Source organism: Mya arenaria, chromosome 4 (assembly GCF_026914265.1).
Source record: "Mya arenaria isolate MELC-2E11 chromosome 4, ASM2691426v1".
In the NCBI taxonomy this organism is placed as follows: domain Eukaryota; kingdom Metazoa; phylum Mollusca; class Bivalvia; order Myida; family Myidae; genus Mya; species Mya arenaria.
Genome location: NC_069125.1, coordinates 43,254,428 through 43,269,567, shown reverse-complemented (window position 1 = coordinate 43,269,567; position 15,140 = coordinate 43,254,428). Strand labels below are relative to the sequence as shown.

Here is a 15,140-nt window from a genome sequence, read left to right as displayed (position 1 = left end):
TGGACATTACAAAACACGACCCCCCAAGCCCCGAAAAGCTATATTGCAGCCTACATTAAAACTACTGCTTTCGCGTGTTGAACTTTTTTTTGCAGTAGCGGTCATTAAGACACCCTGATCTACTGGTTCAGATTCCACGAGTATAGACAAGAAAAAAGTTGATGCATAGTATCAAGTCGGCGCAATGAAATTAGAAGAAAAACGTGCATGCAGATAACCAAAAATGGTTATTATTACAATGATATTATTTTTCTTATGTTGGGTGTACATATTATGGTTAATAATATTGTTACAATAGTTTAAGCCCGGAATTATAGATAGTCTGTTTTTTCCCAAGCTAATCTTCCGGTTAAAACTTAATTATAACAAATATATATATATATATATATATATATATATATATATATGGGCCGCGTCGCGACAAAACCTGTCTTAATGACATTGATGACGTTTTATGGAAAACCGGATTTAAATGACGTCACGTATTTTATCCAGGAAGTAAGAAGTTAGATTTGTAAACACTGAAGAAAAAAATAGATATTTGTACAGGTTATTGACTTAGATGTGTTAAAATGGATGCAGAGTTGGAAGTAAGTTATCTTTTTATGTATTTCATTATTTTGTTCTGTCAAAGGAGGGCGTAAATTAGGTTTTACCATAAATATGCACTTAGGTATAACATGTAAATAAATAACGTTACATGCATACATCACCTTATATCGGCATCATAACATCCCATAAAACTGGTTAAGTTAACTTATTCCCTGTCTTAAACTCAACCCGTCAATATATACGTTTATAATTGGACATCGTAACGTTTTATAAATGAGAATTACTATTATTTTATTCGTATTTTGATGCAATGACATTCAAAATGAAAATCTCTTTGTTTTACTGTATTTCAATTTATATTGTTTAGTATTTTGTACAGTACTGTAATATGCTATTCCAATAGATATGTTCACTAAACGAATAAATATGTTCAAAAAACGAAATATGTTTAAAATGAGATGGAAAAAGTGTCGAGTCATTATATCGATTTTATGACCAAGAGTTGATGTAATATATAACGTTAATTGAGTGTTAGACTGAAGAGATTGTGGCGCAGTGGAAAGATCATTGTGCAGCACACGGGAGACCCCAGTTCAATTCCTGATATGAGCTATACTTTTTTTTTGCTTTAATCACATTTCCACTAAATTGTGTTGGTATATATTGTTGTATCATTGATAAATTTGGAAAAAAATGGTTCAAATAATACAAAACTACCCGGTTCATATGACAGATATAATGAGGTTTTTCCTATAATATATTTTCAGGAGTTAGAGAGTGTGTACTCAAATCATTTTGGAAGAACGCCAGTTTCCACACCATTTGCATCACAAGAGTTAGACGAGTCGTGTGAAGTTGATTATGAAGTCGACAACGATGATATTGACACAATTGGCGGGATATTAGAAGGACGTGTGAGGGATTATATTTTGCAGCAAGAAATCGTAGATGAAGATACAGACAGCGATGGCAATGGAGAGGCTGAATTAGATGAAAGTGATATTGAAGTGGCTGAAAATTGTGAGCTTACAGATATAAAGAAAGTGTGTAAAGATGGATGTGGGTGTCAAAGGAAATGTTCACAACAGCTTAATGTAAGAAATGTGTATGAACACATACTTAACTTAAGAGAAATGGACACAAATGAAAAAGACATGTATATTATGGCCATCTTACAAGACGACCGCGCCACGGCAACAACTAAGAAAGGAAAAAAGAGGCAACGGATGCGGTATACATTTAAATTTAATGGGTCCATTGTTTGCAGGAGAACATTTCACCTCTGCTATGACATAGGAAGAAGTGCCTTACAAGGTCTAATGGCGCACATGGCATCAAATGGGATCGTTCCAAGGACCCATGGAAATACTGGAAGACGGCCCAAGCACGCCCTAACGTTTGACGATGTGCAGCGCGTGGTAAAGTTTCTCCTGAACTATGCAGAACGTGAGGGGTTACCAATGCCTGCAGCTCCAAGAGGGCGAGACAATATTCCACCAACTTATCTCCCTGCAAGCGAAACGAAACTGAAGACATTCAAGGAATATGAGAAACAGGCTGTAGATTCGGTGGTTCCCATTCGATGTGTGAAGCTGACCGCCTTCAAGACAATTTGGTCGACATGTGTACCCCATATCAAAATCGCATCTCCGCGTGACGACGTCTGTGCTACATGCGAAAAAATCAGGAAACGCGTGATGGACGCTGTCGAGGAAGACGACAAAAAAGAAGCGGCGGATGCATACAGCGCTCATATAACGAAGGCACAACAGGTAAAGTACAAAGTTTTTTTGTATGCCAAAGAAGTTATTTTGTGATGATAATATGAATAACTGCCGCATCAATTTCCTGTTCTCGAGAGGCAATAAGAAAGTACCCGTGTAGTGGATCGAACCCATGACCTTTAAGGTGCGAGGTGCACAACTATCCACTAGACTTCCCCACCGTTAAAGTTTTATTTATGTACATAAATCATGATGTGCATACTTACTTAAATCACAAAAACGAGTCTGCTATTCTCACCTTTTATTATACGACAATGTCAATTTCTGGTAAAAGTGAGTTATATTCAAGGTAAATAAAAGAGCCGATTATAACATTTTTTCAGGAACGGGAGTTGTACAATGACTGTATACGTCGCAGTACGGAGACGCGTCACACCGCTGAATGTGAGCGGTACCACCATTTCACGTTTGACTTTGCCCAAAGTGTTAGCCTGCCGCATTACTACAGACAAATGGGGCCCTTATTCTTCTTGTCCCTTCGGAAGATCAGTATATTTGGATTCCGAATAGATGGCGACCCACACCAGCTGAATTTCCTCATCGACGAGAACGAGACTATGGGGAAAGACGGTTCGAAATCACACGGACCAGATGCCGTCATTTCAATGATAGACTGGGCCCTTCAAAACTACGGCGGCCAATCAACGTCTTGCTCCATCCACGCCGATAATTGTCCAGGTAAATTTAAACACAAAACAAATCTTTCTCAAAGCATATACAATTTATTACTAGCATACCAATTTATTTTAGTTCAATTGTGACGAAAGCTGATAGCTTATAGAGTAACTCGAGTCAATTTCCTTGCTTGAACTCACCAGTACTGTGTGTCAATATGAGTGGTCACAAGAATGTTTCCCGACTGGTGATTGGTCTTTGCACCTCTTTGTCTCGGAAAGCAGACACTCTAACTCTGCGCCGTCCCTCCTATTTTTATTGGTAATTGTCCGTAACATTTACAATGTCACACCTTTGCAGTTTTGTGCGTGTGTGCGTTTACGTGTTTTTCTGCTTTAATTTGCGCGTAAGTGGGCGATACATTCTGTACAGGAAATTAATTACACACATTCATGTATTTTTTCGCATTACAGGTCAGAATAAGAATAAGTATCTCGTGGGCTACTTCATGTGGAGAGTCATGACCGAACAGCACAGTACCATTGAGTATCTTATGCAAATACCAGGTTCGTCTTTCTAAGTCATTATAGTAAAAAAATGTGCATATTTTTATACATAAACATATAACGATTTCTTGAATACGAATATATAGATGTATATTCACATTTGCTCATATTAAGATTTTATTCTCCTGCTGCTTTTACAACATCGTCTTTTTGTTTCTGCAACTTTAACATCGTGCAAAATACACATGCTCTTAATTAATAAATCCGTTTATCAAACTCTTGCAGGACATGCAAAATGCCTCGTGGATAGTGGGTTTGGAAATGTAAAGCGATTGTACAGGAGAACGGACTGTGAAAGCCTGGATCAGCTGGAGGACGTTGTGAATAAATCCTCATATTCGAACACAGCGGTTCGTTATCCAGCATGGTCTTGGAGAAATTGGAAAGGCTTCCTGGGCGATCATTTCAAAGCACTCAATGGAATAAGGTAACGTCACGTTCAATTATAACTCATAAAAGGCCCATACCTTCTACATAATGATTATGGTTTTACGATTGACTAAAAACCCATATATAAATAATAACCGCAAATGTTACAGTATGTAATAAGTAGCCAATCTCCGTTTATTTATTAATGAAAATCGCTTGTTAATCAAGTGTCATGCACGATTAAATTTCAGGAAGTACCAGTACTTTCGATTTTCGTCCACTGAGCCTGGTGTCGTTGTAGTAAGAACGTCGCGAGATGCAGAGGAGGACACGCTGAACGTTCTAAAGGATCCTGCCTTCCGGTTCGAGACCCAAGCCCGACCGGATGTTGTTCAAGCTGCAGGATTTAGCCATCCCCGACAAGAATCATTATATAAATGCGTCCGACCATACGTTCGGCCTCCGTACCAGGACATTTTATGCCCCGTACCAAACACTTTATAGCTGTGTATGCCTTGTCGCCGGTGATTGTTCTATTGTTAATGTAAATTCACGACATCTTTTGTAGATGCATATATATTTCAGACAATAACTCTAATAAAGTGATATTGAAAGGAAATGAAGTTGTTGATTTGTTTTTAAAAAGCAGTGTGTTTTTGCATTCTGATGCTATGATTCATGTTATTCTTAATTGTTCGTATGTTGCTAAGCAACGAAATAAAAATTGAAAATAAAACAATTAAAACGGTCTATGTCAGTAATATTCTTATAAATATATTAACTCATGAAGACAGGTGTTCGCTTCATTATCACAAAGTTTTTTACGTCAGTTATTGGTATTTCACGTCATAACGGCACGCGTTTTCAAAAAATCGACGTTTACCCCTGTGCCACTTAAAGTGGAAAATCTCAAAAAGTTTACAAGATATCAAAAATAAAATTACATATTTTTTATTGTTATAAACACACGTATATAAAAATGTAGAAAACTCAAAATCGATATTTCGGTCATTAAGACAGGTTTTGTCGCGACGCGGCCCATATATATATATATATATATACGTTTCATCGGAAGAAATAGAGTCAATCGTCTAATACATAGATTTCAATAGCATGAAATTCACCTTTTATTTGTACCGGCATGTTATGTGAATTCCTTGCTTTATATTTTGTATAAATTTTTGTAACACATTTCACTCATATGTGTATATAGAACGGGGATAAAAATATTATACATCAAGAGGGAATTATCTGGAGTTTTTTCTTTCGAATGACATTTTTAAAACAAACAATTAAGCTCAATGTTAATTTTTCAAAACTCGGCATTTTTGCTGTCACCAAGGGAGATTACTGCGTAGGATGTTTACAAACATAAAGGATATTGTAATAGTACCGTGTAACCTTCATCTACTTGGGCGGAAGTTGATATCAATCGGAACACCTCGGCCTGTATTTATCTCGGAGATGGCCGAATTGTTATGATTGAGTTGGTATTTAAAATCAAAATTTTCAAAATGATAAGCAGGGCTATCATAATTTAAGGTTTCATTATCAATTAAAGTGTAAAGTTTTATAAAACATACGAGACTTCATATTTTATCATGCAACGTGGAAACAATTGGAAGCATTGTTCTGCAATATATGAACTAGTCCCTAAGTTGGAATATTTCTAAAGTAATATCAAATATAGTCGGCGCCCGCCATCTAGCACTATATTTGTCAAGGGCAGTTCACAATGATGGTAATTATGTTCAGATCATTTTGTTAAATATTACAAAATAAGTAATCAATATTTTGAGACGAATGTAACTTTACAATAAGTCAAAACAGTGCAGGAGTATTTAGTAATTTACTAGCAAAATATCCAAGGATTGTTTACATTCCGAATATATAGGTTCTTAATGTCATGACTCAACCCAGAGCATGTTTTGAATTCCTGTTTTTATTGTCAATGAACGTTAACGAATCAAAGTCTAGATGGATGGACAAAAGAAATGTTAATGCATTATTAATTTCACTGATGATCAAAAAATTAAGCTAAAGATTTGTGTACATAAAAGTGTTAGCCTTTATAAATGGGGTGTTCAAAAAAGCAACGTTACTACGAATTCCCAGTTGAAAACTAACCAAAATATCAGTAATATTATAAACATCTTCACATAAATTAAATGCTCTTTTTATCATTAAAGACAAATGAGTTATGCATAATAATGCATTAAATGAAATATGATACCTTTGTGCCAGCTCTTGAGGTTGAGTGGAAGACTGCCCTAAATGAAATGCCGTCGATATATCAAGCTATATAAATAGGGCTGTGAGTTCGATATTAAAGAAATAAAGAAAACTACTTTCAACGGCTTTGAGTTTGTTTGCTGAAAAGAAGCAGCCACTTAGTCACTATTGACTTCCTTAGCAACCAAAGCCTTTCTATGTAAACACATTCTTTTTTACGAACTACCTACAATCATAGCGTCCAATGACTACATTTAAAATCAATAACTTCCATAGCAACAGCTGACAACAAATTTCGTTTCATGCAAACATGAAGTGAGAAAAATGTTTCATTGCAAACAAAATGGCGAATTTAGAATGGAAAGTACCGATTCAGGTCCCAACTTTTGCCTTGTAAGTGGTCTTTTTCTTTAAATTTTGAAAAATGTATGCGTCCAGTATATTGCGAAAAACACAAATTTCGATCGACATCTTAGTGAGTTATCATAACTTTAAACATAAAAAAAATGTGTACACTCAAGTTATAACCATGACGTTTGGAAAATAGGAATATGAACCTGCAAGCACAGTTACAATATGCACAGATACTAGTATGCCATATTTGCCGAAAATACGAAATACTGTAGATACAATCAACACGCTTATTCGTAAACATTGCCTCTTTAGCCCAATCTGTTCAAAAACGATCGAAGTATATTGTCAAATAACACGATAAGTCCAAAGATATTTACTATTATGAATATGCTATAGCTTAACTTTGGCGTTCTACAGAAGAAAGAGCAGCGCAGCGAGGCCGAAGGACTTGCAGTTTTTATAGTATTTTATGTATAACTCCAAAATCAGATAAGTCAGTATTACAATTGATGTTATTTTTGATAAAGCAGACATGCCAGTGGGAATACAGATATAAGCCCAAAGTTAATTTCGGCAAAAATTACTATTTATAAGTATTTAAGTTTAAAAATATGTCAGATAAGCGCTAGGCAATTCGTCTTGAATAAACAGTACCGAACGCCACTCGTCACAGCGTTATCCTTCAATTGGCTATTCAAACGAAACACTAATCCTTTTAATCTCTTATTGTTATCTTATAGTTCTTTAAGATGCTTATAAATCGCATCAAATCCATTTTAAGTGCAATCGACATAAATATGTAAAATTTATGCAGCTGCAAGTTTATTGGTGCCATAACTAATGTGGGAAGAAGTTATAAACTATTTTGCATAATGGAAAATACTCGCTGACATGTACTGGTATATGTTTGTTATGGCCACATATTCCATTAAAATCCGCAGATATTATTTACAATCCTTGATAAACATACCTAGTTTTTTTTCTGTTATATAGTATGTATGCAATGTTCTGTTTGTGAAGTTTTCCGCTGTTTTTCCATGTTTCTTGTTTGTGATTTTGTTTTTATGTTCTATGTATTTGGCGTTTACCCAGTGCCGTTAAACCGGGTTTATGTTTAAACATATTGCTAGTTTCTGTAGTTTTTCGCATAAATATAAATGTTAATACATGGTGAAGCCTTTGCCCAATTGTCCAAGAACGGCTCGAGACCTAAGCATCGGTCAGGTTCTTGCATGCTTTAACCTCTTTAATACATTTGTTTTCTGGGTAGAATTTTTCACGAGAGTAAAATTTACTTCTTTTGCAATATGTTAAAGTCTACGAAAGAGTTCATCAGAGACATACACCTGTCTAGAGAGTTGTATTATGGGCGTGTTTCCACTTTCCCAACCGCTATTTTTTCCTATAGAAATTGAGGTTTGGGTTTTGGAGATGTATTGTGTGTTGTAACAATAAAGTTATAAGGTGATACTTGACGAAAAATACTATACTGTGCTGAAAAAGTTGCGTGTCTAGTTTTGAGAAAGATGTTCTTAAATTTCATAAACAACACAAATAGAGCTGATTTTTATTTGCAATCTGAGATCAATAACACTACTCCCAGTTGCAATTCATAAGTTCATGTAATGAAAAATGGAAGAATATAATAATTTTATGGAAAAACATATGATGATAATTAAAGAAGTCCAACATCAACACAAATTATTTATTTATGAAACAACGTTTCGGCCATTCGGCCTTCATCAGGTTGTATGTATATAATAATAATAATGAAAAAACATAAGAATTGATATTAAATTATGAATATATAATTACACAGCACACTATTGAAAGAATTATATTCTTCAATAACACATTTTAACAGTATAAATAAATACCACATGTTCAAATATTTAAAATTAATTTATTTATTGATTATGATATAAAAACATATACTCACTCATAATACAATAATTTAATGCTACCTATTCACACACATTTACTTCAGTTTTACTAAATGGGCAGCTGTCATTATATCCATATAGTTTGTATCTGGAACTTAATCCTCCCACCATTGTCATGCGCTGGAATATCTTGGCCTCGTTAGCAGTCTACTCTTTCTGGACAATATTTATCAGAGTATTTACGTTAGGGTGGCAGTGGTTATTCATTTTATGGTGCCAACCCTTAACATGGGGACCATCATTGTCGTAGTGGTTGCTACGTTTCTGGTTTTCAAGCTTTACATGTAACCATTTAGAACTAGAGTCTCGCTCAATGAACCGTATATTTACTAGCACGTTTGTTATTTAAGGCGGATTTTGAATGCTGAGAAAACTGACCCTTTTTTATACTATTCTAAATTCTAAACAATGACTTACAGTTAGATTCGTTCTTCCGAGTTTCAAACTGATCATTACCATGGAATGTCTCAATTGCATTGAAATACTATTCTGCAAGTATACGGCAAGTAAACGTTTTTCTTCTGTGTAGTTCAATTTTTGTTGACCAGTATAGAACATACAGGTAAGTTTAAGGTGCGGAGAGATAATTGCTGATAATTTGTAAGTGTGAGAATTAGAGGTTGGAAAGTGAAAAGGGAAAGTGGGAACAAACCGTATTATACTTGGGAAAGATTAAAGCTTAAAATATCAAATTGACTTTTTGATATTATTTTTTTATGTTTTATAACTCTATTTTTGCATCCTGATTGCATCGTTGTTTCCAAATTAGATTACTTATTTAATACAAAGCGCCCTCCTTTGTATAAAATGTTTAAGCTAAAACTGCTTTTTACGAAAAATAAGACGTTCCATGCAGTGTTAAAAAAAGGTTGCATTTATTGTAAACATGGTGTAGTGGAGGTGATTCGTCGCCCAAAGACATTTGCCAACAATATTGTAATCAGGATTTATCATGATTCATCAGGATAGGGTTTAAAATGTGTCTTCATAAACGAACAGCTACATTTTTTAATAAATGACCATATTTCTAGTTTCACTAAGGCAATTCGTCTCAGGATATAATTGCCTCTCCACCGCGTTTCACTACAATTCAATAATATCAGAATAAACATTACCTCGACATTATACCTATAACTACTGCTACTATGTACTAGGACCTTTTGGGGAACAGTACACTGACAGGATATTACCCTTGCACAAATGTATATCACATTCAGGCGGGATTCAGTTAAACGTCCCGGGAGATCGAACGTGCCACATCTGGATTGACAGTCAAGTATTTACTAAAACAGAGAACGGCTCAGCCCACGGAGTTGTTTTTCGCTTTATGTCCTACGAAAAGTGTGAATTTAATGAGCAAAAAATACAATTTGAAAAAAGAGAAAAGTATTTTTAAGATATGGGATTACTTTGTTGTTTTCTTCCCGAATATTTTTCCTCAGTTTGAGTTTCTGAAATCCGTGTTCCACTGTTTTGACTCGCGGGTACTCTGAAAAGAAACTAAATACTGCGTAACAAAATGTTTGCTTTATCAGTCTCAGGACTATATGGCAAGGACTTTTATGATTTTATACAGAAAACATTATCAAACGGAATGAAGATTTGGCATTGATCAAACATTGAATGTTAATCCTAATAACATATAGTCCATCGTCTGATTCATTCTCTCTACCAAGAAATTTAGCCCATTTTGATTTGAAGTATTTTCTTTTCCACCACAAACGGTCCAAGACTAATTGAAACTTTTTCAGACACAAATATTTAACAGTCCTTAAAATATATTCCGACTCTGATTCCGACATGTTTGCATCTGCTATTCTACTATTCTGCAAGTAAACTTCATATTTTAAAACAAAACAACTACAGAGACAATTTTAGAATATAACGAAGATCCTGTTAAAGCACTTTATATTTATGTCAAAGACACAATAAATTAGAAACATAAAACATCACAAGACAACAAACACATTTGACATCTATTACAATTTCATAAAGAAATGTTTTGGTAAGCACCAGTCACGTTCAGTGAAAACGTGACCGTGACTGCGATTACCAGCGATTCCTAGGGTCTAACTTAAGGTCAACGGAAGTTTTAAAAAGAGGCAATGTAAGGAAGTTATATAGTCTTATTCTTAAATTGATTCATACAGATACAGAAGAGACACTACTATACTTACATTGCCATTGTTCGACATTTCAAGCAGGGTAAACTAGTAACAAAACCCTTCGGTGAAAATACTTAATACAAATCAATATACTTAAATAAGCATATGGCAAATTGTTTTCTGGTCAATGTACAAACAATTGGTTTAGTTCATGTATGTGAGCAAAAACAAGAAATAACAGCGATAAGCTTAGTAGCCCTACAATTAACGATCACCGCTTAGAAGCAAAATGTTCAAGATCTAAAGGACACTGCACAATAAACCCAGAATTTCACAATAAAACGACGACAAACGAAGTATACATAAAACTTTCTTTATCTTAAAACTATTGCTTTGGAACTCACCCGTGAACATTTTTTTCTGGTGGTCACAATGATACATATTGTCTTATTATAATGTTTTTGATAAAATGTGTATGCAGCCACACGACGTTGTAAATGTACTGACATTTAAATAACTACGGACGTGGTGCATGTAGAAATCATATGTTACTCATCACTTTAATTAATTATTAAATAACCTTTAAATATAGACATTATCGGTTTTTGAAGAGATTTAATATGTGTAGCCTTTTATAGCATGTTTGTATTATACATTCTTTCTTAAAATGCTAATATATCATTAAGATTGTCATTGTGAATCATTTCTCAAATTCTTGCTTACATATATCTACATTCTCACTTGAAAAACCATAAAAGATATTGATGTCGTTCATGCTCCGTTGAAAATACCTAGGCACCCGTCTAATGCAGCCGCACCCAAGACCAAAAGGTCAAGTCGTCTGACGGCTTAGTCGCCATGCGTGAAGGCGTAACAGACGGCTCCCCTGCCATTGCAAACAGCGCCATCCGCCACGGTCCGCACTAGTTGATGGCATTCTAATTTACCACCCCGGGTATGTGGCCCCGATCGAGGAATCTTCGCCGGGAATTTCCCGATGAATTGGCTCAGGTTGCGACAATTAGGTAATCAGTTGCTAGATTTTCAGCCACTTCCAACTACAATGTATCTCTGCCCCTTTTTTGACACTGTCTAAACAGCTAAGCTTATGACAAAGCCAAAATTATCGCTAGGCAGTTTGCGGAATTGTTTAACTTGCTTGACACATGCCCGATAAGACGCCGAAAGACAGCAAAGCACTTTCTTCCCAGGGTGTCCTTATTATTAAACCCGTGTTTCAAGACAAATTTATTCAATCGGGGCATGGACCGACGCTTGGGTCAAGTTCTCGAACATTTGTTTTGTCCGCTCATCCTGAAAAAACAACATCAAGATTTATAAGAATATATGAACATCATTAAAACAGCTTTAGAGCGCTGCACAACCTGGGAGGATAAACAACGACAAGCAGTTCAGATACGGAATAGCAACGGATTCATTGAAATTCTGGTCAGTAATTGATTACGATTTGTGGTTGTTATTTGTCATATCCGAGCCGATTCCATTACACGAGTCTGGCTAATATCCTCGTAGGTATTGTTTTCAATTCAATTACAGCAGCTGCACACGCACTTACTGCCAGTATTTCCAAAAGTGCATGATATGTCAGAACCCACACCCTTCCATATCCTTTCCTTTTGCTCAGAGCTAACCTAGTTCCTCTATCTACAAGAATCCACAAAGGTTCGCTTTACTTCGTTACTTTCGGTCGCTCAACCCCTACCAACCGCAATTCGACGACATTATATTACTGATGCAATTTTACTTTTAAAAGGTTTCACATAAGGTTTAAAGTTGAATTACGCCGAGTTACGAAGTTGAATAATGCCGGGCTGCGCATTGCCATTCAGTCTAGAACTTTTATGTCTGCCGGGTCAGACTCCCATGTACTCGCAGACATAATTGTAAAATAAATTTCTTTGTTACGCATGGATGGCCCCTTTAAACCTTTAAAATACCCCCATGTAAAACTTTAGAACAAGTTCCAAAATCAAGCGGTGATTTTCGTTTAATCACACATCTTTCTTGTCCAGCTAAGCGTGAACGACGGGATTTATCATGGTTTTAATACGGTGAAATATAGTTTGATAATGTCGCGAAAATGGATATTAAATACCTATTCACCCATCGAATTTTATCTTCTTGGCATGAAATTTGGTGGCAATTACTATTTCGAAATACGTATGAGTCAAAGTAGCATTTTATAAGCCGTTTACCGCTTAAAGGGACTGTAAACCAGATTTGCACCAAAAAAGGTTTTTTTCTGTAACGAATCTCAGTACAATTATTTAATAATATGTTTAACTCGTTGATATCATAATTGTAAAAAAATACCAAAATGTAAAAAAAGAAATTGTGCCGAAGACCGGGTTCGAACCGGTGTCGCCAAAATTGCAGTTCAGCGTTGTATCAACTGAGCTACGAAGGCTTACGCCAAACCGGCGATATGATTAAGCTATACACCTAACTTGGTAATATCACGTGATAACATCGACTAGCCAATCACGCATAAGGAATGAATTCTACTAGGTAGACATACCAAGTAATCTTTTTTAATGGAAAAATACGAAAACACTGCGAAAATAAGTTAATTGTAAACTATGTGGTACTTCAGTTAGTAAGTTTCAATGCATTGTATACATCGATACCAAGATTATGTCAGTTTTCGCTATTGCATCATACGGAGTGCAGTCCTTTTAAAGGTTGATTATGTAGTTTGACACTATGGACCTAGTCGAAATACTTAACAAATAGTCTTTAAAGTCAAAGTGAGTGATTCAACCACTCAGCCCCCGACGGAAATCTTCACTCTCATTTACTCATTTACTTAAACTCGGCTATAGCCTAAAACATCATGTCATCGTATGTCCAGTGTTTCGTACGACTCCAAACCTAGGAGAATCATGGCACCCACCTGTCGATAACACAGTACTCCTAATTTTATTTATGTCACTTCAGTCATGCGCCCGGGCAACTGCACAATTATATCTTACAGTAATCGGTTATTCAAAATGATGGGGGCACTAGACTATTCAACTTAATTAATAGTGATTAAACTAAAAGGTTATCACCGTCAATAATAAATTATATTCATTGCATTTATATTATGTACAACGTTGGCAAAATACTTAAAAAATCAGTGTTCGTGTTATTTTTGTAATCTATTGTGTTGATCAGCTTGTTCAAAAAGTAACATTCATGTTTGATAATTCGTAATTTTAAACAAATTTGAGCAAAACTAAAAAGCTATATCTGCCAAACAAAACATTAACTGCACCAGATATCAAACTAAAAAAACTATAAAAAGATATTTGGTCCTCTTTAGTGAATAGATTTGCCAGATAAGCAATCCCTCTTGAATGAGTATGAATAAATTACCGAACGCCAGGTGCTCCTGTGTTTATCAATGAATTGGCAAGTTATACGTGGGCACATCATTAAGTAGAACCTTTAAAAGTCATTGCTGTCATAATTTTGCTTAAAGAAGCCAACAAATCACACAGAGTCACAGCTACATTTTATTACTTTAATGAACATCTGTGTTTATTTAATGTCATGTGTGACAAATGACTACAATTAATTATTAATTGCAAATATTTTATGCACGGAGCCCATGCAATGAATGAAATAAAAAGCTTTTTATTCGGTTTAAATATTTATTTTTATTTCTTTGTAATGCACTTGATTTCTTAAATGAGGAAATATGTTTCTTCTCTGCGGGTGATTACATCCAAGTATGTTGGTCATAGTGGTTTATGGGCGTTTAATTTCCCTACACATATAAGATCGTTGCACTATTTTGTCCGGAATATTATAATCAATCATAGGTTCATCATTTGCATGCATTAATAAAAAGCCTGTATGCAATTGTATTTGTAAAATTAAAAGTTATCAAGTACTTTATAATACTGAGCTATCAAAACTGACATACAAAATATCATATTAAGAGTTTAAAATGCCAATTAAGAATGCAAGAAAATCATTGGATGAATCTTGCAAATAAATAAGTGTTATCAGCAGCGACCTATTATTGGCCAATCCAAGATAAAGTAGGATCACGTAAATGCTATACTGCTGTGCATACAGTCGTCGGTAACGGAAGGGGTGTAACCAATCAACATATGAGAGCGTATATAATGGACATAAATTTCGTGACGCACTGCAGAACATCGGCGCGAAAATGGATAAGGTATCATACATCTTAAAAAGCACTTTGTTGAATTTGTTCAATTCTAATTCTTTTACTGTTTCACTTGCTGGATTTAATTTTAAGGTGTTAGCAGATGCAATAGTACAATTCGTTATAAACACATTGTTTTTTAGATAGGTTAGATTTGGTATTGTGCAATCTTTACTTAACTAGAATATAAAGTACACACGGCGGATTCCATAATATTAACTGTTCTTGTTTCTTTGGGCGTCATGATAGTAGTTATTCATATCAGTAAACTGGGTGTTTTGACTGTAAAACCATAAAGGCATTTGGTTGAAGTTAACGCGTATTGAACCTTCCTATTACAAGACAAACGACACTAGAACTTTATAGAACTACTTAAAAGTAAAAGTACTCGACAATTATGGAAGTAAATTGAAGCAAAAATTACATCTTGCGTTCTGACT

The 15,140-nt window shown here is 35.1% G+C and overlaps 1 protein-coding gene across 1 annotated transcript; it reads left to right on the top strand.

The window, feature by feature from the left end:
* The first annotated feature begins 1,823 nt into the window (after positions 1 to 1,823).
* Positions 1,824 to 4,457, top strand: LOC128232697 (uncharacterized). Its single transcript, XM_052946399.1, has 5 exons — positions 1,824 to 2,324; positions 2,660 to 3,014; positions 3,425 to 3,517; positions 3,743 to 3,944; positions 4,138 to 4,457. The coding sequence occupies exons 1-5, from the start codon at positions 1,872 to 1,874 to the stop codon at positions 4,388 to 4,390; spliced, it is 1,356 nt and encodes a 451-aa protein (XP_052802359.1). The 5' UTR covers positions 1,824 to 1,871; the 3' UTR covers positions 4,391 to 4,457.
* Positions 4,458 to 15,140: the final 10,683 nt, after the last annotated feature.

Coding starts and splice junctions, on each gene's coding strand:
- LOC128232697 (XM_052946399.1), top strand. CDS start 1,872: ATGGCGCACATGGCATCAAATGGGATCGTTCCAAGGACCCATGGAAAT. Junction 3,015..3,424: donor CCACGCCGATAATTGTCCAG/GTAAATTTAAAC, acceptor TTCGCATTACAG/GTCAGAATAAGAATAAGTAT. Junction 3,945..4,137: donor AAAGCACTCAATGGAATAAG/GTAACGTCACGT, acceptor ATTAAATTTCAG/GAAGTACCAGTACTTTCGAT.